This window comes from Chinchilla lanigera, unplaced genomic scaffold, assembly GCF_000276665.1.
Source record: "Chinchilla lanigera isolate Chin_1 unplaced genomic scaffold, ChiLan1.0 scaffold00080, whole genome shotgun sequence".
Taxonomy (NCBI): Eukaryota; Metazoa; Chordata; class Mammalia; order Rodentia; family Chinchillidae; genus Chinchilla; species Chinchilla lanigera.
Window position 1 is genome coordinate 4,792,285 of NW_004955481.1, and position 24,936 is coordinate 4,817,220.

The 24,936-nt window shown below is 48.3% G+C and overlaps 3 protein-coding genes across 8 annotated transcripts in view; 1 reads left to right on the forward strand and 2 right to left on the reverse strand.

Moving 5' to 3' along the window:
* Tnfaip1 (tumor necrosis factor, alpha-induced protein 1 (endothelial)) overlaps positions 1-7,092 on the reverse strand; it is a 13,362-nt gene extending 6,270 nt beyond the window's left edge. Inside the window, exons 1-2 of one of the 2 annotated variants that reach the window (XM_005402769.2) lie at positions 6,997-7,092; positions 799-1,117 (exon numbers count right to left, since the gene is read on the reverse strand). In XM_005402769.2, coding sequence (XP_005402826.1) covers positions 799-1,003 — 205 coding nt within the window. In that variant the 5' untranslated portion in view covers positions 1,004-1,117; positions 6,997-7,092. The other variant, XM_005402768.1, reaches the window with a different exon arrangement.
* A 171-nt stretch (positions 7,093-7,263) lies between these two features.
* Ift20 (intraflagellar transport 20) lies at positions 7,264-15,467 on the forward strand. Of its 5 annotated transcripts, none has more exons than XM_005402762.2 (7): positions 7,264-7,412; positions 10,856-10,940; positions 11,984-12,218; positions 12,352-12,480; positions 13,542-13,627; positions 14,367-14,470; positions 15,063-15,467. In XM_005402762.2, the coding sequence occupies exons 3-7, from the start codon at positions 12,146-12,148 to the stop codon at positions 15,142-15,144; spliced, it is 474 nt and encodes a 157-aa protein (XP_005402819.1). In that variant the 5' UTR covers positions 7,264-7,412; positions 10,856-10,940; positions 11,984-12,145; the 3' UTR covers positions 15,145-15,467. The 5 variants fall into 5 exon arrangements, with proteins under 5 accessions (XP_005402819.1, XP_005402820.1, XP_005402821.1 ...); XM_005402763.2 differs by having other exon boundaries at positions 12,005-12,218; XM_005402764.2 differs by lacking the exon at positions 10,856-10,940.
* A 98-nt stretch (positions 15,468-15,565) lies between these two features.
* Tmem97 (transmembrane protein 97) lies at positions 15,566-24,722 on the reverse strand. The gene is made up of 3 exons (XM_005402770.2): positions 24,471-24,722; positions 18,033-18,177; positions 15,566-16,823 (listed from the first exon to the last, which is right to left on the reverse strand). Exons 1-3 carry the CDS (start codon positions 24,594-24,596, stop codon positions 16,564-16,566), a joined length of 531 nt encoding a protein of 176 aa, XP_005402827.1. The 5' UTR covers positions 24,597-24,722; the 3' UTR covers positions 15,566-16,563.
* Positions 24,723-24,936: the final 214 nt, after the last annotated feature.

Sequence of the window (24,936 nt, forward strand, 5' to 3'; positions counted from 1 at the left end):
TTTTTTTCTGTCTTTCTGAGACAGGGTCTCGCTATGCAGTTCAGGCTGGCCTTGAGCTCACTTTGTAGTCCAGGCTGGTCTCAAACCTGCAATGATCCTCTTGCCTCAGCCTCCCGAGTGCTGGGATTACAGGCATTCGCCACTACGCCCAGCCAAGCAGTGGGCTGTTTGTATCACTGAAAGCTCTAAGAGGTTTGCCATCACTGCAAGCCTAATCCTAGCTGAATATTTAAAAAGTATGACGCTGGGCATAGTGGTGCATGCCTATAATTCCAGCCCTGGAAGACTGAGCAGAAGGATTTCAAGTTCAAGCCCAAAGACTGGGGATACAGCTGAGTGTGAAGGCCCTAGGTTCAATCCCCTGTACCGCCACAGAAAACAAACAAAAACAACAATAAAACCTCCCTGTGGCTCTTCTCTCTGGAAAAATGGATATGCATACAACATCCTATGTATAATTCAAAGAATTCTGAAGCTCTACTAAGGACTCTAGGTGAAGAAGTTTATGTAAAAAGGAAAGGTGAATCCAGACTCCTGATCTACCAGGCCTAAGCTCTGCCCTGAAGTAATTTCTTTCCTGTTTTTTTTTTTTTTTTGAAAAAGACAGGGTCTCACTATGCAGTTCAGGCTGGTCTTGAGCTTACTTTGTCGCCCAGGCTGGCCTTGAACTCGCAATGATCCTCCTGCCTCAGCCTTCTGAGTGCTGGGATTACAGGTGTGTGCCACCATGCCTGGCTTGAAGTCATTTCTTTAGGGCCCCTCTTCCCTTCCCACCCTGCCCTGAGCCCCACACCTCACCTTCTTTGTCAGTCAGCACCTCCATGCGCCCGCTGAACATGGCCTTCAGCATGGTGTCGTGCCGCGTGAGCGCCCGCACGGTGGTGTAGTACAGGGAGCCACCCACGTTGAGCTGCACGTACTTGTTGCCCAGCCCTCCTCCCTTGAAGCTGCTTAGCTTGGGCTTGGCCCCCGAGGCCGGGCACAAACAGGTGTCCCCAGACATCTCCCGCTGCAGGTAGATCACCACACGACAGGACGTGGGCTTGGAAGGCTCCACTGTGGTGGAAGTGGTCACAAGTGAGGCCAGAGCGGAGGCCAGAGCCTCATACTCTCAACACTGGGAGCAAGAGGAAAAGCAGAAGTCAACGGAACAGACAGCTCAGACAACGGCACGACCACAGCAGGAACTCTGACCGCAGTATCCCCTCCCTGGGGAGCTCAAGCACGCCCGGCAGAGGCTAAGTCCTTCGGCACCAGTAAGGAAGACTGGGCGGCTGTTCCTCACTGTATCAGGAGCGTCCGCAGCAGGAGCACCATCTCCCAGAACCCTGTTCGGGTTACACCACCAGCTTGAGACTCAGCGCAGTTCTGGGTGGTGGAAAACACAGACAAATCCTCGAACCAGCCAGAGAGGGGCTGGGGCTACCAGTAAGACTCCAGATATTTTCTTCTCCAGGGGCCCAGGATCCCAAACCTCCAGCCCAGCCTACCGGGATCCAGCCTGCCTAGGAGTCTCCCAGGAGCCAGAGGGACAGGATGCACTTCCTTTCTCAAGACTCCAGATCCAGAAGCAGCCTGGAAGGGCTTAGTTTAGCAGCAGGGGAGGGAGTCTGGCTTCAGGAAGGAAGGAGAGTGCAGCTCCCGGAGGACGGAGTGGGCCAGCTTGTAGGCAGCTGGCCAGTGTGCCTGGCAGAGGTTACCTGCGCTCCCGCTGGCTTTCCTGCCCTTTCCCTTTTTTTGGCACCAGCCTTGCCCCCAAGTTTCTGAAATGTCACCAGTTTTCAAGGCAGAACAACGGCAGAATGGCTATTTCTGCTTCTTTTACCTTGGAGGGTGCTCAGTCCTATCTCTCCTCTTCACTCCCAATAGGAACGGGGAAGCGCACGCCTGTAATCCCAGCACTCAGGAGGCTGAGGCAGGAGGATCGTTGTGAGTTCGAGGCCAGCCTGGGCTACAAAGTGAGCTCAAGGCCAGCCTGAACTGCACAGCGAGACCCTGTCTCAAAAAGACCAAAAAAAAAAAAGGGAGAAAGGACCAGAAAGACTAAAGGATAAATGTAAAAATGTTTAAGTGATGTGGAATGTGTGTGTGTGGGGGGATTTAATCCAGGGTCTTTGTATTGAGCTACATCCCAGCCCTTAAAAATAAAAAAAAATTTTTCTTTTTTCAATTTTGAGGTCTCACTAAGTCACTAAATCGCCCAGGATAGGCTTGAACTTGTGATTCTCTTGCCTCAGCCCTCCAGAGTGCTGGGATTACAAGTGAACCATGTCCAGCATAGAAATTAAAATGTTAATAGGAATTCACAGCTCTTCTTGTAAGTGACTTGAGGTAACATGTGAAGACGGTTTACTGCTCCTGACCTAGGAAACCCCACAAAATCATGCAAATCAAAGAGGGTCAAATCTTCCCGTTCACTTTAAAAACATCTGGGAAACTACCCCGGCCATCGAGGGTATGCATATCCCAAAGGCCACCGAGTATCTGAAGGATGTCACTTTATGTTTACTTTTTTTTTTTTTTTTGTCTTTTTGAGACAGGGTCTGGCTATGCACTTCAGGCTGGCCTTGCACTCACTTTGTAGCCCAAGCTGGTCTCGAATTCACAACAGTCCTCCTGCCTCAGCCTCCCAAGTGCTGGAATTACAAGCATGTGCCACCAAGTCTGGCTGGATGTCACTTTAAAGCGGCAACATGTCCGTTTAGGCTTTAGTGGTGGGGCCGATAAGTACGCCCAGGCCAAACAACTGGGCTGGACACAGGGTCAGTGGTGGCCCAGAAAGAGTGCTGAATTTTTGCTGCACAGAGAGTAATACTGACCTTGGGGTTTAGACATAGATTCTCTGGTCACTGAACAAGGCACCCAAGATGCACCGAGAACTTACAGAGCTCAGGGTTGGATTAACTCAATGGAGAGCTCTCCCTGCCACACTGGGAAGACCCTGACTGAACAGGAGCAGACTTCTTAAAGCAGAGCAGGAAGCTGTGCAGAAGAAACAGCCCAGAAGAAACTGAAGAAACAAACCCTGACAGCACAGAAATAAATTAAGCATAGAATAAATGCAAACAAGTTAAAAAACAAAACAAAACAAGGAGTTTACAGAACCAAGAGATGAGCAGAGAAAACCCTGGTCTCCCTCACCGTTTACATCTTATCCACACTCTCTCCCTTGAGATTTATATTCTAGATCCCAAATCTGTGGGTTCAACCAACAGCGGATTGCAAATATTTGAAAAAAGCCAGGATGTGGTGCACCCCTGTAATCCCAGCAGGCTGAGGAAGGAGGACCATTGGCTTTTGGTATCTAGAGAGGTTCTAAAAGCAATACTGCAAGACAAATGTAGGCTTTGGCTATCTAAAGAATCACTAAAGCCAGACGTGGTGGTGCACACCTGTAATCCCAGCACTTGGGAGGCTGAGGCAGGAGGATCATTTCGAGTGAGACCAGCCTGGGCTATAAAGTGAGCTCAAGGCCGGCCTGAAGTGCATAGCGAGACCCTGTCTCAAAAAGAACAACAACAAAAAAATCACTAAAACTCACTGAAGAAAAAAAAATACAATAGCTACCATTCATTACATGTTTACTATAAACAAGGTACTATTCTAAGCATTTAGTATGTCTTATCTCATTTAACTTATTTGGCAATAAAACTATGGCATGCCTACTATGTTAAACAAGTGTGCACTAGTAGAGAATCATGCAAAGATACTGTCCTTTTCTTCAAGCAGTTTAAAGAACATCATAAAGCCGGCATGGTAGTGCATGCCTGTAATCCCAGCACTTAGGAGGCTGAGGCAGGAAGACCATTGTGAGTTCAAGGTCATAGAGGAATACACAGTGAGATGCTGTTGCAAGGGAAAAAAAAAAACAAAAGTGAGAAACAAAAAAAAAAACCTGAAAGGACATCACAGTGTTAGTAAAAGTTTTTAAAAAATAAAAGTTAAATGAGAGCATTTACTGTGTTCTTATTATGTGTCAGACACTGGGAACAAAGAGAACAAACACAGAGGAGTCATTTTTCTCATTCCAGTGGAAGGAAACAGATTATAAGCAAGGAAATAACCCAGGTATAGTGGTGCATGTCTGCAAAAAATTCCAACACTCTGGAGGCGGCGGCGGAGATTCCAAGTGAGCCGTCTGAGGCCAGGCTGAGCTACATAGTGACATCCTGTCTCAAAGAAAAAGAATATAGAAACAAACAAGCAGACAATCGTGGAAGGTGATAAATTGATAAATGCAATACAGAGAATAAACGAGTGATTAGGGACAGGTGGCAATTTCGAGTGAGGGACGGGGAAAGCCTCTTTGGGAAGGTGACACATTGGCATTCCAGGTGGAGGAGTAAGTGCAAAGCCCTGTTACAAGTGTTAGGAACAGAAATAAGGACACGACCCCCGGTGCAGAGAAAGCAGGGGGCGAGAGGTTTGATGTGAGCCAGGTGCTAGATGACCATAAAGAGTTTGGATCCCAGCACTCGGGAAGCTGAAGCAGGAGGACTGATGTAAGTTGGAGGCCAGCCTGCGCTACAAAGTGAGTTTAAGGTCAGCTTGGCCTTGAACTCATAGCAATCTTCCTGCCTCAGCTTCCTGAGCTCTGGGATTAAGGGCAGGCGCCACCACGCCCAGCATTGGGTTTTATATTAATTGCCATATAATTGCAGCATAATATAAGGAATCAACTTTAAGCAGTGATGGTCTGATTCCTTTATATTTTGCGAAGATAACTGTGGCTGCTATGTAAGGCAGGGAATGTAAAGATGCATGAGAGGAAGTGGAAAGGTCAGAGGAAGTGGAAAGGTCAGAGGAAGTGGAAAGGTCAGAGGAAGCAGTGGTTCTGGGAAGAAATGACAAAGGCTCAGATCCCAGCAGTAGTGATGGAGACGGAAAAAAAGTCAAGTTACCTCACTTCATCCTCCTAACATCGGTTTCCAGCTGCTCATAATCTAAGTGCAACTCAAAGGCTTGGCACCGGTTTCCCCGTTTACTGCTCTGCTTCCCAAACAGTGCCCTTTTAAGTCTTCAACATGTTAGTTTATTAGGCTAAATTGTTCCTGAAAAGATTTATATAGAGCTGGGTGTAGTGGCACATACCTGTGATTCCAGCACTCTGGGAGGCCGAGACAGGAGGATTGAAAGTTAAAGCCCAGCCTGGGCTTTTCAAGAGATTCAGTGGGACTCCTGTTTCTTTTTTTGAGACAGAGTCTAGCTATATATTTCAGGGTGCCCTTGAACTCACTACCGTAGCCCAGATGGCTTCACACTCGAGGTACTCAGCCTTGAGTGCTAGGATTACAGGTGTGCACCACCACACCTGGCAAAAATTTATCCCTTCCCTTGCTTGAAGGGAAATTCCTCCACTTGCTAAAGGTTTGTACTCTAGTGGCACCTTTGTTTTGTCTTTTTGAGACATGGTTTTGCTCTGTAGTTCTCTGTAGTTCTTGAACTCACTATGTAGTCTAACCTGCCTTGAACTTGCAGTGATCCTCCTGCAATGCATGCACCACCACGCCTGGTTGTTCCATTTCAAAATAAAAAATTAAAATATAAGAAAGGATCAGGGCTGGGCGTGGTGGCGCATGCCTGCAATCCCAGCACTTGGGAGGCTGAGGCAGGAGGATGGTAGCTTGGGCTACAAAGTGAGCTCACAGCCAGCCTGAGACCCTGTCTCAAAAAGACAAAAAAAAAAAAAGGATTGGGGACGTTGTTCAATGCAAGGCCCTAGGGTCAATCCCTAGTAGAACACACACACACTCACATGCACACAGATTTTTCTGGAGGTCTCTGGAAAGAATGTTCAAGAAGAGCCAGAGTGGGTACTGTGTGAAGTAGTGAATCCTTTTGTGGCTTGTCTAGAACACCTGAGACTACCTACCCCATGACTAAGTTACATTAGAATGGTATGAGTCACCTTACCTCCTTCTGCCCACCCCAAAGGAATAAGTCTAACCCTTAACAGGTTTTAGCAAGTTCCCCATATTTTCTTTGTTCAGTCCCAATTTCCCTTAGAGAGGGCACATACAGCTGGGCACAGCGGATGGCCAAGGCCGGCCTGGGCTACTTAGTAAGACCCTGTCTCAAAATAAAAACCGAAAAGGGCTGGACATGCAACTCACTGGTAGACCACCCCTAGGCTCAATGCCCAGTACCACAAAAAACAAAACCCACGCCCCTCCCGCAAAGCACCACATACACATCCTCCTGCCAAGTCAAAGGAACTCGGTGGCAGGCTTGCCAAGACAAATCCAGAGCTAATCTATTCTTTTCCTACGAAGCAATTGCTTTAAGCCCCTGAATGACGTCACGTCAGATTCCACTCAGACCAATGGGTTCCAGGAATCCTGCGACAGGTGACGCCCCAGAAAGTAATTCCAGCGAGAACGAAGTTTCCACCGATAGCCTCAGCGCTCTTCCTTCCGGACTCTATGAGCGGCTACTTGCGGATGCCTACGGCTAGGGGCGGGTCTGTGTTTCACGCAGCGAAGCTAATGGGGACCCAAGGAGGACAAAGGACAAGTAACTGCGGCGGCGGTGGAAGAGGGTGGGCCCTAAAGGGAAGTGGATCCACAAATCCATCAAACAATGGGGAGCGGCAGGCGGAAGGGTGTTCCTGGCTAAAGACCGAGGGTCGAGCAGAAATCTTAGGGATGAAGCTTAGGCTTCATCCAAAGGGTCCTAAGGGTATTTAGCAACAACCAATATCTCTGGTGGCCAGTGTAAGCTTCTCTCCAGCCCGCAGCCGTCCTCTCTCCTGGGAACCCAACATCAATTCTCACACCCCCAGCGGAAGATCTGAAATCTCCATCTCCCCTACCCCGTCCCGCCGCTTTCCCCCAGGACCCGGCAGCGGGTCCGAACGCCCCTTCCCCTACGGCGGCTGCAGGTAGAGCTCTCACCGTCCCGGGGGCTCCTCTGCTTTCAGCTGAGTGGCAAGCGGACTCAGTGCCGCCCCAAGCCCGTGGCCACCTGCCCGCCCGCGATCCCGGAATGTGAGCTCACATCCTGCGCCCGCAGACTCCTCCTGGCGGACCGGCCCAGCCCTGCCTACCCGGGAAACTGAGACTACAAGGCCCGTCATGCACAACACTCTATCTGGGGGCGGGGGCAGAATGCCCAGTTTCCCCTACCCCCTCTCTCTACGAGAACTCAACTACTTCCGGAGGCCTTGTTGGCGCAAAGGCCTCTGGGTCTTGTAGGCAGTTCCTGGACTCTGTTTCCCAAAAGGCTTTGTGGACGGGCGGGGGGGGGGGAGTGCTTCCGGTGTCCGGCAGTGACGTTGTGGGTAAACAGGTTCTGTAGCCGTGGCAGCGGCCGGGGCTGGCGGACTGTTCCCTGGCTGCGGCTTAGGGCGGGAGAAGCTGAGTAGCCATAGCAGCAGCCTGGGCCGAAGGGCGCCGCCGTTACCGGGTCGGCAGGTAGGCGGTGACTTCGGGTCGGGGGACGCGGGCAGACCAGGGGCAGAAGGCATCAGACAGGCTCCCGCCCTGGAAAGGCAAACCCAGGTCAAAACAAACGTGAGCGTTTCCCCCGCCCCCCGAATTCTTAGGGAGGGGTTTCACACCCAGCTTGCTCAAGCTTCGTGCCTGGTGCGTTGATGTTCGCACCGGTCTTACGAGGAAACTGCTGCTCAGGTAACACAAGGAGCTTAGCACCAGCAGTTTGGCTTCGGCCTTTTCTTTCGTTTCTTTTTTGGTACCGAGAATCAAACTCAGGACCTTGCGCTTGCCAGGCAGGCGCTTATGCCCCTGAGCTACATCCCCGGTCTCAGGCCTTTTCTAACTTGCCTGATCCCAGTTCCACACCCCTGCGGTCTTGTTCGAAGTGCCCTGCATGGATGTGGGGGGACCAAGGCGCTGAGAGCGTGTCACCGCCCTTGTCCCTGGGGAGCTCAGTCCCAGACCCCGCGCCCGAATTTCCCTGTGCTCAGTCACGTGTGTGTGGGGAATTGGGAAAGAATCTGATAGTCTCCTGTGACCCTGTCTACATCCCTCTTCCATCTCACCCATCTCGTTAAACTATGCCCTCCCGTCAAACACTTGGTCCAAGCCCTATTTATGAGAATCACGCATGATGCTTTTGTTTACTCACCTCCAAATCCCCACGTTCAGTCACTCCATCACTTTTAACTTAACTCAGAAAAACATCCCAACTCGGAACACTTGTCTTCACGGGCCAGCCTTGCTTACTGCAATAGCTTCCTGTTTCCACAGTAGTTCATTGCACATTTACTGAGTGCCACTTATGTGTGGGCTGCATGCAGAGTGCTAGGGTTACAGTGAGGAATCAAGTAGGTATGCTTTTGTTCCTCAATACAATGTCCAGGCCGAGGCCGAGTGATCTTTTTACATTTGATAATGGTGCTCTGCTGAGAATCCACCAGCTGCCCATTGCCATTATAAAATCCAAGCCCGAACCGGGTGTGAGGGTGAATACCTGTAATCTTAGCACTCTGGGAGGCTGAGGCAGGATTGCAAGTTCAAGCCCAACCTAAGTGACTTAGTGAGATCTTGTCTCAAAAATAAAAAAGGGGGTGGGGGTAATAATGTGGCTCAGTGGTAGAGCCCCATCCTTCCATGCACAAGGCCTGGGTTCAGTCCCCAGCATCACCCCTCACCCCCCAAATGGCTGAGAGTATAGGATATAGCTCACTGCTGTGGTTTTGGAACCCTTCACGATACAACTCTAGCTCCCATCTCTGGCGTCATCCTTTTTCTCTCTCTGTTTTGATCACACTAGCCTTTCAGTTCTTAGACAGATTTCTTCTAGCCTCAGGCTCTTTCCACATGATTTGCCTTCTGTCTAGAATGTCTCCATCTGCTGGCACTTCAACTTTTGGACATCGTTTATGTCTCAATTTAAGCATCACTTACTTGTTTTGGTTTTTTAAGACAGAGTCTCACTGCGTGTTTCAGTATGGTCTTGAACTCACTGGGTAGCCCAGGTTGGCCCTGAGACCTGATCACCCCTCATGGTGATTCACCTTGCTGGGATTACAGGCGTGTGCCACGATGCCTGGTCAAGCATCACTGTTGTAGGTCTTTGCTGACATTCCTCTGTCCCTCGAGTTTGTCGTGATGCTCCATATTTACATAACATCAGCTGCTTTTCCTCATACCGTCATCATAGTTTGTGATTATTTGTTTACTGTCTTTCCAGAGGCATTTTCTTCACCCTGTCAGCAGAGCAGGGACTCAATGAAAGGGAGGGCAGTGGAAGTGGAAACAGTATTTTCTCTCTTCTAGGGTAATGATGAGAAGTGAAGAGTCACCGGGCGTGGTGGTGAATGCCTGTAATCCCAGCACTTGGGAGGCTGAGGCAGGAGGATCGTTGTGAGTTCGAGGCCAGCCTGGGCTACAAAGTGAGCTCAAGGCCAGCCTGAACTGCATACTGAGACCCTGTCTCAAAAAAAAAAAAAAAAAAAAAAAAAAAAAAAAGAAGTGAAGAGTAGCCCGAGGTAGTGACAGTGAGAAGTAGAGAACCGAGCGAGGTGGTTGCAGTGGAAAAGTGGAGGATGCACTAAGCAGGTAAAGATGAGAAGTGATGAACAGACTGAGGCAGAAAGGAGGAAATGGAGAGCAGACTAAGGTGCTAACAGTGAGAAGGGAATAGGGACCAGCATGGCAGCAGGAAGAAATGGTTAGATTCTGGCTATGTTTTGATTATAAAGAATTTACCAAAGGGTTAGATGTGGGGTGTCAGAGAAAGACAAGAGGTGCTGATGACTGTAGATTGTGGGAAGACGGAGTTGCCATCAGCCTGCCTGGGGCAGGGTGGGAGGCATCAGGGGCTCTAGTTTGGACTTGGAAGGCGGAGGAGCCTGCTAGACTCCAGAGACCATGTGGGGAAGGCGATGGGAGGCAGTATGTGGAGTTCGGAGACGTGCCGCAGCTGGAGATGCACCTCAGAGCCACCTGCATAAACCTGCATAAGGGTATTTCGAGTGATCTCTAACGGGAGGGCTCTGAGAGATGGAGGAGGGGCAGGCTGGAGACTTGCGGCCTCTTGGTGGAGGTTCTGCAGATGCGAACTGCAAAGGAGGCTGAGGGGTAGCAGCACCGGGGAAACAAGCACCGGAGAAGAGCTCCTGGAGCCCCCAGGAGCTGGGTTTTCACTTAGTTTTGAGTATCTATGCTGACTGTAGCAGGAAGGAAGGTACATGCAGGGCAAAGAAAGAGGAAATCAAAGTTCTGGCAGCAGTAGGATTTAATTCTTTTCTTCCTCCCTCCCTCCTTCCTAGAGATTGAACCTGGGGCTTTGCATCTGCTAAGTAAGCACGCACTGAACCTCTGAGCCACCTCCTCAGCCCAGGGGACTTAATTCTTTCCCAAACACTGCTCCTCTTGTGGCAAGCCTGCTCTGGACAGTCACTCCCAGAATCACCCCATTCAGAACAGAACTTTTCTTTTTTCTTTCCGGTACCGGGAATCGAACTCATGACCTTGCGCTTGCCAGGCAGGTGCTGTGCCACTGAGCTAAATCCCCAGCCCCAGAACAGAACTTTTCTGAGGTAGAAAAGGGAGTAGGCACGGCTGGGAGCAGTGGGAAGGGGTGGTGCAGCGCACAGTCTCTGGAACAGTGGGTTTGGGCCTAGTAGCCAGTGGCTAGACCTCACTAGCATTGCTGCCCTTTGTGTGTGCATGTGCGCATGTGGTGTGTGTATTTCAGCCAGAACACGGGTGGCTTTTCAGTGTTTCTTCCAGAACTGAGGCATCCTTTGGACCTGGGGAGGGAGAAGATATCTTTGTTGGTTCTCTGTTGCCTACAGATGAAATCCATACTCCTCAGCTTGGCACACAGAGACCTTGATCTGGCCCCAGCCCGCTTTCCTGGCACCATTCTTTTTCCTTCCATTCTTTAGGCAGGATAGGCCCCTTCGGTGACATTGGGCCTGTGTCCATGCTGTTTCCTCTGCTTGGAATGCCTTTTCCTGGCCTCCTTACTTGGTATGTTCTTGCCGCTACTTCATTCCTTTTTGTTTTCTGATAGAGACCCAACTTTCAGTCCTAATTCAGGCAAATGAATAGTATCTTCTGGCATCTATTTTAGGCAATATTCTCACTTATGTTACTTTTTTGTGACTTTTTTTTTTTTTTTTTGTCATTTTTGAGAGGGTTCTGCTATTCAGTTCAGGCTGGCCTTGAGCTCACTTTGTAGCCCAGCCTGGCTTTGAACTTGTGGTGATCATCCTGCCTCAGCCTCCTGAGTGCTGGGTTTACAGATGTGCGCCGCTACATCCAGCTGTGACTTGTTTTTTAACCCTAATTTTTTTTTGTTTTGCTTGTTTTTTTTTTTTTTTTTTTTTAAATCATCTTTTTGAGACAGGGTTTTGCTGTGCAGTTCAGGCTGGCCTTGAGCTCACTTGATAGCCCAGGCTGGTCTCAAACTCACAATGATCTTCCTGCCTCAGCCTCCCGAGTGCTGGGATTACAGGCGTATGTCACTGTGCCCAGCTCTGCTTGTTTTTTAAATTTGTTTTGGTTTTTCAGTCTTTTGTAACAGGTCTTACACTGGCCTTAAACTACCAGTGTAGCCCAAGCTGGCCTTAAGCTCTTGGTAATCCTTCTGCCTCAGCCTCCCAAGTGTTGGGATTATAGGCATGTGCCACCACATCTGGCCTATTTTTTTTTTTTTTTTTCCTAAGGAAAATTTCTGGGAGAAAAGGAGTAGGGAATAGTAATGAGGGAATGGGGACTTGGAATAACTCCTGGGAGACAGGAGGGGTCCCGATAGGTTGCCACATCTGGCCTATTTTTAAACTCTAATTTTTAAATTCTCGTCCATTTTTTTGTTTTTTATTATTCTAGTGCAAGCCTGTTTGAGTCCTTTTGGGTACATAACTGGGATTATAAATATGCTTTTGGCTCACAACTTGGGCCAGATGCCACTCACTTAATTGCTTTTCCTCCTTCTGCTCTCTTTAGTGATGTTTCTGAAAAAGCACTCAACACAGTGTAACTTTTCAGTTTACCTGTCTGTCTTCCTCCAGCTGAACTATGTGCTCCTGCAGGGCGGGCACCACATGGCATGCATCTCTGTACCCCCAGCATCTAGCAGTGCTGGCATGTAGTTGGCACTCAAGAAATGTGTGTTGAATGAAGGATGTCTGTGCCAAGCAACGGGACTTTCCTCTTTCCTGACCCTTGCTCCTATGACACACCTCCTCCCGACTGCCACTGTCAGCCCTGCAGAGCAGGACTCTAGGGGACCTCGAAGGGAACCAGGTGAGGCTGAGCGGCGGAGACAGGGACAGCAGGGGGCCTTGGCGTTGGTGTCCGGGGACAGGAATGGTGTGGGCCGGCGACAGCTCCTTGGGTGATGGCAAATGACTGGGTGTTGGGGCTGCTTTCTTTGCAGCTATGGCCAAAGACATCCTGGGTGAAGCCGGGTTGCACTTTGATGAGCTGAATAAGCTGCGGGTGTTGGACCCAGAGGTTACGCAGCAGACCATAGAGCTCAAGGAAGAGTGCAAGGACTTTGTGGACAGTGAGTATCTTTGGGGGGGGACATCAGCTTTGCTCACTTCCAGCTGTTCCACCTCAGCCCCTCCCTGTAGCTCTTGCCCTGTCAGAGTGGAGCTGCTGACTCTGTGCGGGCTGTCTGACCTCTGAATCCCCCGCCCTCTTCTGACGCCGTCCTGGAGTCGCACACTGAGCCAGAATCGGGACAGGAGGGGTTGTTAGCTACGCTGTCTGTAATTCTTTCTTTGCTCAAAAACCTTAAACTTCATGGAGCAGAACCGTGGGTTGGGAGCAGGAAGTGCAGTTAGCTATTCTGGCTCGATTGCTTAGTGGAAATAGTGTTCTCATGGCAGAGGCTTCCCTGTGTGGAGTTAGAGGTACTAAAGTCTCTAGGAGCAGCTCAGCAAACTTAGTGAAGTCACGGACTACACATCCAAGAGGTTGCCTGGCCCACGGCGCAGGCACAGGCAAGGCCAGTGTCAGTGGTCAGAGCTGGATCTAGCTGGAATGTGATTCTGAGCCTTCTGGGGCTCCGTAGGCTGTGGAGAGTTTGGTGAGAGGTTGCTTGGGTTCCACTGCCAATCTTCCGCGACTGCTGTGTAGATGCTAGGTCTCAGTTTCCCCCAGTAAAGCGTGGTTCCATCCTACTAAGGCCATTGAAAATGTGAATGGACCATTTGGCACTTAAATGCTGGGTGCTCGTTACTCTGGTGATGGGTGGAAGGCTCCCACCCGCACCGCTAACCGAAATCTAGTGTGTCCACGGCTAGTGGAGGCTGCGTGTTCCCAGACAGTCCTTCTGGGAACTCCGCTTTGTGCTTCCTGTCACTCCTGGGGAGGGAGGCTGCGTCTGCCTGGAGCAGAGGTAACAGCAGGTGGCTGGCTCAGTGGTGATTGAGGGTCCAGATACCCTGGGTCCAGCTCTGGGCATCTGGCCACCTCCTCTGGGTTCACACTGAGGGGGGAAACTTAAGCCAGAAGGCACCAAACTCTTTTGATATAAACTAGAAGGGGCAGTTAGCCCTGTTCTCTCTGTTTCGAGGGAGTGCTGAAGGTAAGAAATATCTTTTGTTCTTTCCCCAAAAGAAATCGGCCAGTTTCAGAAAATCGTTGGTGGCCTAATTGAACTTGTTGACCAACTTGCAAAAGAAGCAGAAAATGAGAAGATGAAGGTAAAATCAACACGTCTTCTATCTCGGCCCGGGACCCTCTTTCTCTAGCCTCTCATCCTGTGCTCTCTGAGTTTGCTTGTGGGTTCTCTTATTTAATTAAAACAAGATGTTCACCATTTCTGGCCTGGTTTACCTGCTGACCTTATGTGCCAGTCTGCTTTGTCATGACTTTCTTTGATCTTCACGTCAGCACAGATAGGTCGTTTTCTCTTCCTTTTACACTCAGAGAAACGAAAGGCTTGCATGGTGTAGATGTCTGCATGAAGCATGCAGAGCTCCACGATACCACTCAGTAGGCCACTGGATACTTGCAGGCCTGGCTCTGGGAACGCTCCCGGACCCGCCGGAGCTGCAGGCCAGTTCTCACCACGCACTTTGGGAGCAGTAGGTTATGTTCCTTCTGACAAAGCCCCAGAGCCACGTGGCAGCACTTTCTTTTCCCCTCCGGGTACTGACATAAGGCTGCAATGGCCCTTCTCCACCTTGAGGACTTCTGCTACAGATGGGCTTAACACGTTCCCAGTGGCTTGGACCACTGGTGATACATGCATGACTGTCCCATCAAGTGGCTTGGACTACTGGTGGTACAAAGGGACCTGATTGCTTTTATCAGTCTTTTTACTAATAAAATTAATAAAGAGCCACTGATTCAAGCTGCCTGGCAGCAAGACATGAATTACGGCCCCGTTGTAACTGTGTTAATAAAGCCATGGCCTTCTCTGGCAATACTGTTTCTTAGGCCATTGGTGCTCGGAACTTGCTCAAATCTATAGCAAAGCAGAGAGAAGCCCAACAACAGCAGCTTCAAGCACTAATAGCGGAAAAGAAAATGCAGCTAGAAAGGTAAGTGATGATGTAAACCAGGCTTACTCCACACTTAAGTTCTACTTCTCCTTGAATGATCACCTCATCTTTATTATTCATCATTTTCTGGGGAATAGCATCTCACTTACCCTGATTTGGAGATTTGAAAAATAGCCGGGTGTGGTGGTACGTCTGTAATCCCAGCACTAGGTAGGCTGAGGCAGGAGGATTGTTGTGAGTTTGAGGCCAGCCTGGGCTACAAGTGAGCTCAAGGCCAGCTTGAACTGCATAGCGAGACCTTGTCTCAGAAAGACCAAAAAAAAAAAAAAGATTTTAAAAATAAAATTACATTTGATGGGAAGGAAAATTAGCTAATATCAAACACCTTCTTATAGTACCTTAAGGGCCCACAGCGGGCTGGCCTTCAACAAGAGGCAAGCTTCTCGGGGTGGAGGTTTCCCATGTGTGGTCCTGGGCTTTCCCTCTGTCTTATTTCTCTCTTGTCTTCATTAATGGCACTTTGAACTTACACCATTTCTTGCACTCATTGAAACCTCATGTTCTTGTCTAGAAGCATTAAGTCTGTGGCTTATTTCATCCTTTTCAGGGCTTCAACAATTTTGTTTTTCAGGTATCGAGTTGAATATGAAGCTTTGTGTAAAGTAGAAGCAGAACAAAATGAATTTATTGACCAATTTATTTTTCAGAAATGAACTGAAAATTTCATTTTTATAGCAGGAAGGTTAAAAAAAAAAAAAGCCCCCTAAACCAAAAAAACCTCTACCATTCCAGTGACTTGACTGATGGCTTAAGTATGTCCCGAGACGGTGTGTAAGGAGCAGCCCCTGAAGGCAGGAATGCAAACCCAGGGGAGCTGGTATCAGACAGCAGTGCTGAGCCCCGGCCAGTGGCCACACAGGGCAGGTCCTCACCTCTTGCATTCTTAGTATGAACGAAGCAGTCTGTACACTTTGCTCTTTTTTGTAAACTCACAATACTTTGGAAGGAAAAGCAATAAATTATTGTTTTCAAATGGTTTCAGCTACCTTTCTTCACCCAGTGCCTTGCAACGTGCTTAACCCATTTCGATAGAACCCTGGATGTTTTAGCCCCTAGTCCACAAAACACACCAGGCAGTGGCAACAGCTCCCTTTATTTGGACCAGACACAGACAAATCATAGACACCAAAACCAGCAGTCACACCAACATGGCTTCCGAGCGCAAGGGGCAGAACAGGGTTGATGGGGACCTGTTATCCTTCCATCTTTCAGGGACAGCCTCGAATACTGGTTTAGGGAAGCCTCATGGAGCCCCAAGCGCGAGTATCCAGAGACCCGTGACAGGAGGGTCTGTCACTACATACCCGGGCTGGTCACGGCCGGCAGTCCCGCTCCTGACAAGATGGGAACGGTTAGACTGTCAAGAAGAGTGAAGTCACCCCTTCGGAGCAAACTTCCAGGTCAAGCTTGACATGCCAGACCTCGGGGTAAAGAGAATTATCTCAGGTGGTCTCTAAAAATAGGCAAGACTAAGATTGTGAAATAAGACTACAAATGACTTAAAAAAATCTCTTGGGATGACTGGTTTAAGATAGAAACAAAAACACCTTCAGTTCAACCTATTTCTCACTGGAAGTCACAACAGGGCTAACCCTTAAGGTTTAAACCTCCTTTGCATATTTTACTTTTTTCCCAGGGATAGGTAGTAGGAGCCTAAGTGACAGTTTTCAGTGACTATAAATAGTTTCTAGTTTTAAAATGGCTTGAAGCATTTCACTGTTCACTTGGTTGGTGGTATCTACAGAGAATCACAGACAAGGGCTTAGTCGTGGCTGCAGAACTGTAACAACTCAGAACATGGCAAGCAGGCCACGTCGTATGGAAGGTCACCACGTCTGCGGTCTGGTCCCGCTTTTGCTAGTCCTGCATGGGCCTCAGGCATCACGTTCCTGAAGGCTGGCCCACAGCCGGCCCCCGCTAACTGGACACAGCCCTTGCCGCCACCTTGCTCCTGAGTACTGCTGCTGGTGTTTTCAAATGCTACTGAAGCCATGGGTTCAAAACAGTTTTTCTGTATTGGGTCCAAAAGATGCCCCTGTGGAAACTTCTCTCCTCGGCCAGTAGCGACTTCCTCATTTTTTCTTCCTTTTGTCCTCATGGTTGTAGTAAGGGTTCCGCAGCATGAAGAGCAGAAGTATGAGAGGGATGAGTAAGTAGGGGGCATAGATGCTTATGAGGGTGAGTCGTTCACGGAGAGTGTGAGGTCCGTGTCCTTTGAAGTGACTGGTTTTGGAGAAATCGTCAAACAGAAAGGAGGCGAGGATTGGAATTAACGTTGTCATGCAGTGAACTGAGTAGATGATGGCGGGGGTGCGGATCCACCTGCAGCTTCCTGCAGTAGAGGGAGAGAAGACGGCTCTGTTCACGGGACCCTCTGGGACATCTCTCCCCCGCCCTCTTCAGTTCAGTCATTCTCCCCTGCAGGCAGAAACTCAGAACAAACAGAAAACTGGATCTCTACTGCCTAGCGTGCACACTTACACGGCCACGGGAATCCCCGCTCACTGCCAAAGCACTGAGGAATTAACTGAGAAAAATCACCTGGCAGTAGAACTGCCACCACCAGTGTGGCCTAAAAGGGCCGGGGATATAGCTCAGCGGCGCAGCACCCGCCTGGCAAGCGCAAGGTCCTGAGTTTGATTCCTGGTACCAAAAGAAAGAACACCAGTGTGGCCTAAAATCCAAGGAGGGGGAACGCTCTGTGGCAGCATCTGGCTGTGAAGTAATGATACGTGGGCGTGGGGCACGGGCATGGACCCGGTGACCTGTAGGTGCCAGTGTAGAATTACTACTTTCAGCTGTAGGAACTTCGTTACCAAGGAGAGAGGGATGGCGACCTTTATAAAAGCATTAAGTAGCCAGGCATGGTGGTGCATGCCTCTTATCCCAGCACTTTCGAGGCTGAGGCAGGAGGATCACTGTGAGTTCGAGAACAGCCTGGGCGACATAGTGAACTGAAGACCAGCTTCAACTACACAGCAAGACCTTCTCTCCAAAAAAAAAAAAAAAAAAAAAAAAAAAGTGTGTGTATGTGTATGTGTACACACATACATGAAGGAAGAATTTTTTTGTTTTGTTTTTTTTCTGGTACCGGGAATCGAACTCACGACCTTGCGCTTGCCAGGCAGGTGCTGTGCCGCTGAGCTAAATCCCCAGCCCCCAAGGAAGAATTTTTAAATGAGAAATTAAACCTTTTAGGGATTAGCATGATGCTACTGCCCATAAGTCAGTATAGTACTATCCAAAGCAGGAAGATAAAGCCAACAGTAAAAAATTCTGTGTGTAGGGGAGGGGCGAAGGGAATAAGCTCTTCTCCAAGTGGCCGCAGCTCTCGTGTGCATGAGACTCCAGACAACTGAGGCAGCCAAGCAGCCTGGCTGGCCGGGGCATTAGCCTGTGCCACACTGATGTCCCTCTACGGGCCCTATGGTGCCCTCAGGCCAACTACAGGCACTTCTCCCCTTCCCCTTGCAGACTTTCCCCAAAGACTTCGGGGACCTCACTTCTGGGTGAGGAGGGCGGCTTCCCACCATTCACCAACCTTTCAAGAAGGCGTACGCTGCCACGGGGAAGAAGGGCAGCTGAAAGAGAAGCTCGCAAAACAGGAAGGACGTAAACCACACCGGGCGATGCTCCATCAGAGAGTCCTTGAACTCCGCAGAATACCACTTCAGCAGGTTTCTGACCTGAAGGAAAGAATGCGCGGGCTGAATCACAGCAGCCTGGCTGGGACAGGCTCAGCAGCTCCTGAAGATACCCGGATGGAGTCTCCCCCGAACCCCGCCCGCAGCACACACAGCTGGCTTTTGTGATAGAGCCAGATGGTCACCGAATAGAAACTCACTAGCTCTAATCCCAACTTTCTTTTTGTTTTTTTGTTTGTTTGCTTTGTTTTTTTTTTTCTGGTACCGGGAGTCGAACTCACGACCTTGTGCTTGCCAGGCAGGCACTGTGCCGCTGAGCTAAATCCCCAGCCCACTAATCCCAACTTTCGCTATGAAGATTTCCTCACCTCTCAGCCCCTTCTTGGCACTACCCAGCGTTTGTTCACAACTCCTCGGTGACACAAATCCAGGTGCGCTGCCCACTGTCAAGAGCAACACTAAGTACCTAGCACTTAGGTGTTTGCTGAATGAACAAGTGTGCCACATCTGCCAGCATCTTTTTTTTGTAAGGCAATGACCAATGTGTAAACCATCCTGACATTTTCCCTTTCATAACAGTTGTACATCCAACTCCAAAGCCATATTCCTTTTTTTTTTTTTTTTTCCCAAAGGCCATATTCCTTCAGATAAAGAAATACATCGAATTTCCTCTTTTTGGTGAGGGAGAGATGGTGGGTAAATCTAAGCTCTGTGGATATGTAGCTTTTGTACTTTTATTAGTATAAGTTGTACATATTAAGGGAACACATGCCTACCACACACATTGATCAGAATTAACCACCCTGCCTGTGCATCTTGTGGAGATGTAAACGTTGGATACTTTGACTCCAATTTGCAGATAAGTTATTCATCAGTCTTTTTTTATTTTGTTTTTGGTTTTTCAAGACAGAGCTTAGCTATGTAGCCCAGGCTGGCCTTGGACTCATGGTGATCCTCCTGCCTCAGCCTCCTGAGTGCTGGAATGACAGGTACCGGTATGCACCCCTGTGCCTGGTGTTATTCATTTTTAACTCTTTTAATTCTAATTTTTTTTTTTTTTTAAGGAGACCAGTAGGATATTTGTAGAATAAACTGCTCCAAACTGTGTAGCTTCTGGGCTATAGCAAGGTGTGAGTTAGCAGTTTCAGCTCTAGCTTGGGTCCCATCCTTGTGATTACCCTGTAAAAAGGACACAGACCAGAGCTGATGTGGCTACATGCACCGGAAGGAGACAGAGCTTGAGGCGGCCCGCTTTGTGCTTTGTAAGAGCCCAAAGCCTTGGAGTAGGACAGTGCCGGCACACACACCTTCAAAGCCAAGTAGGTGTCTTGATATGATGAATAAAACAGCTTCAAGAATTTATCTTAGGGGCTGGGGATTTAGCTCAGCGGCAAAGCGCCTGCCTGGCAAGTGCAAGGTCGTGAGTTCGGTTCCCAGTACCGGAGAAAAACCAAAAAAAAAGAATCTATCTTACAGTGTCAAGTTCAGGAATAGTTTTCCTGTTAATTTTTAATCAGAAGATAAAGGCTCACTGCTGTGAAATAGAGGCCATGTTGCCATAAGGGAGCTTTGAGCAAATATCCAGAAACAAACATCCTGTTACATAATACTAATTTCAGGGGGTTCTGGCTAGATAACCAGTTTATTGACCAGTGATCTCTAATGTGTACTTGACGTGGAGTTTGAATTTATGGCGATACTTTGCTTCCTCCTCAGCCCTTTCTAGGACGTTAACGCGGTAGGAAGAAATATACATGAAGGTTGAGTCATTGCCCCTCTCTGGGGCTCTACTTCCTCACCTTACGTAGAAGGGGCAATTGAGACTAAATGATTTTTTCTCTTTCGAAAGAACTAGAGGAAACTACCTGCTTTAAAAGATTTGCTGCAAACCAGACCTGGCGACGCACACCTGTAATCCCAGCACTCCCGACAGAGACAGGAGGCTCACTGAGAATTTGAGACCAGTCTGGGCCACACAGTTCAAGGCCAGCCTGCAATGCGTAGTGACAGCCTCTCTCTACCCCGCTGCCCCGCTCCAAAATTTTACTGCAAAATTTAAACGGCATTCTGTACCATGTGAACTTCACTGTTTATCCAACATGTAAATGATCTTTCTGAGGTATTTACCTCCTAAATCAAGGTTAACTTGTGTAGCACTATAATGTTTAAGGGCTGCAGGTGAGATTAGCAAAATTTAATCGCATCACCAAGCTCTCCGAAGGCATGTGATGATGGTGGAATGAGGCCTGGACAAAGGATGGGTGGAAGAGCGGGCCCGGGCCTCTGGCAGAGTGGTGGGGATACAGGAGCCAGAAGCAGGGTGCCTGGCCCAGTCCTGGCCCAGGCAGAGCCCTTACTCTCACCATGCTTGTTTCCCTGTTCAGAAAGTAGAGCGAGCAAGAGCACCTACACCTTACTGTTGGTGAGAGACGAGTTAATACACGTCATTGTTAGATCAATGACCAGCACACAGGATCACTTAATTAATATGTAGCTCAAGTTTAATCCTATTAAAATCTCAACATGTTTCCACTGATACCTGACACACTGACCATTGTTACTCATTAAGATTTATCTGGCCAGGCTGGGGAGCTACTGCTTACTTTGCATGTCTGAGGAGTTGGGTTTGATGCCCAGCACACACAAAACAAAAAGCAAAATAAAACAAACCACAGAGGGCTCTCTGAGCTCCCACGGAGCCTGCACTTCAGTCACTTGGAATGAGGATAGACTGATTTTAGAGCCAGATGCTCACCTGTTTTTCCTTTCCCGAACAGGAGCTTCAAATTTATCCAGCTGCAAATCATATAATGTTTCCCTTCTCCCTCCCAGGCTCTATCCCAACTAAATTCTTTTACTGTTTCATAGTAAGAGTTTTTCCAAGTGATTTGATTCAAACTAAGAAAAAAGTTTAATTTACAAATTTCAGCCAAGCCATTGTCTGACTTCCCATAACGCTTTTTAGTTCTAGGAAAAATTCTTTTCTATTTTGGAAGAAAAACAGACGTTAAGCTGATTCTTTTTTTTTTTTGGTTCCGGGGATCAAACGCAGGGCCTTACACATGCCAGGCACATACTCTACCACTGAGCTATACTTCCAGCCTCAAAACAGAAATTTGTACCAACAAAATATATGCATTTAAATAGGGTCTTTATGACGCTGGCACATTTCAGCTGGTTTTTGATTGTTTTTGAGACAGGGTCCTGGTATGCAGCCCAGGCTGGCCTCTAATTCTTGGCAAGCTTGCCTCAGTCTTCTGAGTGTTGGGATTACAGGTGTGTGCCAGCGTGCCTGGCATTGGCTATATTTCTGAGTGGTGAGCAAGGAGGGAGGGTGCAGTCAGAAAGGATAAAGAAGCCAACAGCTATTAAGTCTGCAATGGCTACATGGAGCAATACGTTAATTCCTAAGGATTAAAGAGATTGTAAATAGGCCTCGCGGGGTTTGAAACCAGAGTAAGAGCAGGTTCTCCTTTCTTCAGGGCAACTACTGGCTACTGCAGATCTGCAGTGACCGCTTTAGAAAGCGTGTGCTCTGTGACGCTGTGTAGCAACCTGGACAATGCCCCTAAAGAAACCTATATATCCCCGGTACCCACGACTGTTACTTATTAGGTAAAAAGGGCTGCAGACGTGACGAGGATTTTGAAGCTGGGCATTTCTCCTGGATTATACGGTGCGCCCTACACATATTAAAGTGACTTTATAAAACGGACAGGAGGGAAATACAACTACAGAAGAGAAGGTGGAGATCCGGAGAAGACGTTAAAGTGCTGTGGCCACACAAGCCACAGTGGCAGCCACCAGAAACTCCAAGAGGGGACAGGATCTCCCACAGAACTGTGGGAAGGAACCAGCCCCGGAGACACTCCAGATTCACTGTGAACCTGACCTCCAAACTGGTGAAACAATACGTCTGGGTTAAATCATGACATTTGTGAGGTTTTGTTACATTAAAAAATCATTAGCTCAGCAATAGGAAACCACACAATTTTTTTAACCTTACATATGCTAGGCAAGTGCTGTACCGCCGAGCTACACCCCCAGCTCTGCCATTTGTCTCTGTGTGAGCTTTTAAACAGGTTAAACTCTTACTTGAAAATTGAGGCTGCAGAGCCCTCACTTGCCCCGACATGCAGGCAGATTGTGACAAACCAAGTCCCTGAGGGCAATACAGATCTCTTGCCAACATATCACCTATAATGTTCCCCAGGAAAGGGAGATCTGAGGTCTTTCCAGCTATTCCAGGTTCTAGAAATAAACAAAAACCAGATATGGTGATGTACTTCTGTAACTCTAACACTCAGAAGATAAGGCAGGAGAATTACCTTGAGTTCAAGGCCAGGGGCTACATAGTGAGACTCTGTCTCAAAATAAAAAATAAGTAAGAATTAAAAAAAAAAGAATAGGGCTTGGGATTTAGCTCAGCGGCACATCGCCTGCCTGGCAAGTGCAAGGTCATGAGTTCGATTCCCTGTACCTGGGGAAAAAAAAAAAAAAAAAGACAAAAGTGTTAAAAAAATAAGAATAGACAAAAACAAAAAGACTTATGGGAATGGGAGTACACTACTGAGCAGTGGCCGAGTCTTTTGAGGGGGCCTATACACTTGGAAAAGTTGATGAAAACTACGGATCCTCCCAGAAAACACAGAGCACATGCGATTTTGCGTACACCACTGGGAATCCATGCCGTTCAGATTAAGATGTTTCTCTGCAGAGCAAAAGCATTCAGGGAAAAACAGGCAAAAATCAGCTCTTCAGGTGGACAAGCTAGTCTTGCGCACAATCTACCAGGAGGCTGGAGAAGCGTAATAGAATGGAGCAAAAGAAACCAACAGAGTGAAGAGACAACCCACACAACGGGAAGCAATTTCTGGCAGCTCTTCCTCTGACAAAGGACTAATACCTGGAATATAAAAAAACTCAAAAAAATCAGACGCTCCAAATTTAGAGAATCCATCCAAAAATGAGCATCTGAAACGAATAGACATTTCTCAGATGAAGTACAAACAGCAAATATATGAAAGAATGTTCAACATCACTGGTCATTTGAGAAATGAAAATTAAACCAACACTAAGAGTCCATCTCACCTCAGAAAGAATAGCTATTATCAAGAAATCAACCAACAACAAATGCTGGCGGGGCTGTGGGGAGAAAGGAAACTTCTTCACTGTTGACGGGAGTGCAGACTGGTGCAACCGCTGTGGAAATTAGTGTGGAGATTCCTCAAAAAACTAGTACTAGAGGTTCCATTTGACCCAGCTATTCTGAACCTTCTTGGTGTCTTCCTGAGAGTTAAAAGCATCGAACCACAGCAATATATGCAAACCCAACTTATAGCAGCACAATTTGTAATAGCTGAAGTTTGGAAATAGCCTTGATGCCCAATAAGGGATGAATGGACAAAGAAAATTGTTTTTTTAAAAACAAACATACAATGAAGTACTACTCTGCCATAAAGAAGGATAAACTTGGGACATTTTGAGGTAAATGTAGTTTGACACCATACTTGTAAGTGAAATAAATTGGACACACATGTTTAAATATCGATGTGTTTCTCCTGTATGAGAAACCAAAACCGTAACTAAGGATCAAAATAGATGCTAGATATTGGGAAGTAGGAAGAAAACGTACAAATGGTAAGGTGAACAAGGGAGAGGAAAGAAGGAAAAGGAAAAATAAAGAGACTAGAAGGGAAAGAACAGAAACGAAACTTTTTTTTTAAAAGATAGGTTCTCATTATGTAGTTCAGGCTGGCCTTGAATCCACTAAGTAGCAGGTTGGCCTTGAACTAGCGGTAATTCTCCTGCCTCAGCCTCCCAAGTGCTTGAATTATTGAAGGGCACCACCCACCATGCCTGGCGCTTGTACACTCTCTTTCTATTTAAAAGAAATACATACATATGTATGTATTTTTTTTTTGTTTTGTTTTGATTATCATTAAAGTTTAGGGCAGCCCAGCGTGGTGGAGTGGTGGTGCATGCTGTAATCCCAGCACTCAGGAGGAAGGAGGATCGCATAGGCCAGCCTGGGCTACACAGAGTTCAAGGTCAGCCTGAATTTACAATGTTAGACTATCTCAAAAACAAAACAACAAGTTTGGGGCAAAGAATGATCTACAACAGCCAGGAAACGGGGCATTTCACCTTTAGGTGATCGTTCTTACTCAAACCCAATTAAAATGGTCGATGTGAAAAGGCGTCATTAATTTTTTCCTGAGCCCAGCTGTTGAAGGAGTGAAGGAGTGATGATCCGTAAGCACCCCAGCAGCGACCAACCAAGGTGGCTTCGGGGCTTCAAACTCGGCGACCGTAACCCAGCGGTCGCCCCTCACCTGGTCGGGGTAGAGTTCGCGCGGCAGCAGCCCCTGCAGGTCCAGGAACAGGGTGATGGGGATGTGGGAGAGGAAGTAGAAGCCCAGCAGGTACTCCAGGCAGCGCCTGGCACGCACAGCCCCCATGCTGAGTCGGCGGGACGCAGATGCACCGACACGCAGCCCACCAGGACCCCGGACGTGCGAAAAAGCCAGAGCTAGCGCGCCAAGCTGGACTTCGGGCCGCTGCCCCACCCCTTGAGACCACGCAGGCCACTTCCATTGGCTGACGAAGCAGAGGGCGAGAGGACACCGCGGGACTCCTCTCAGAGCGCGTCCATTGGCTGCTCTGAGTACCGCGACCACATTCTGCCAACTTTCCATTGGCTGTCGGGAGCGCCGCGTGAGTGGGGCGTGCTGCACGTAATCCGGTTGCCTAGAGATGTGGGGCGGGCGTCTCGGCGCGGATTGGGTGGTGTACTGGGCT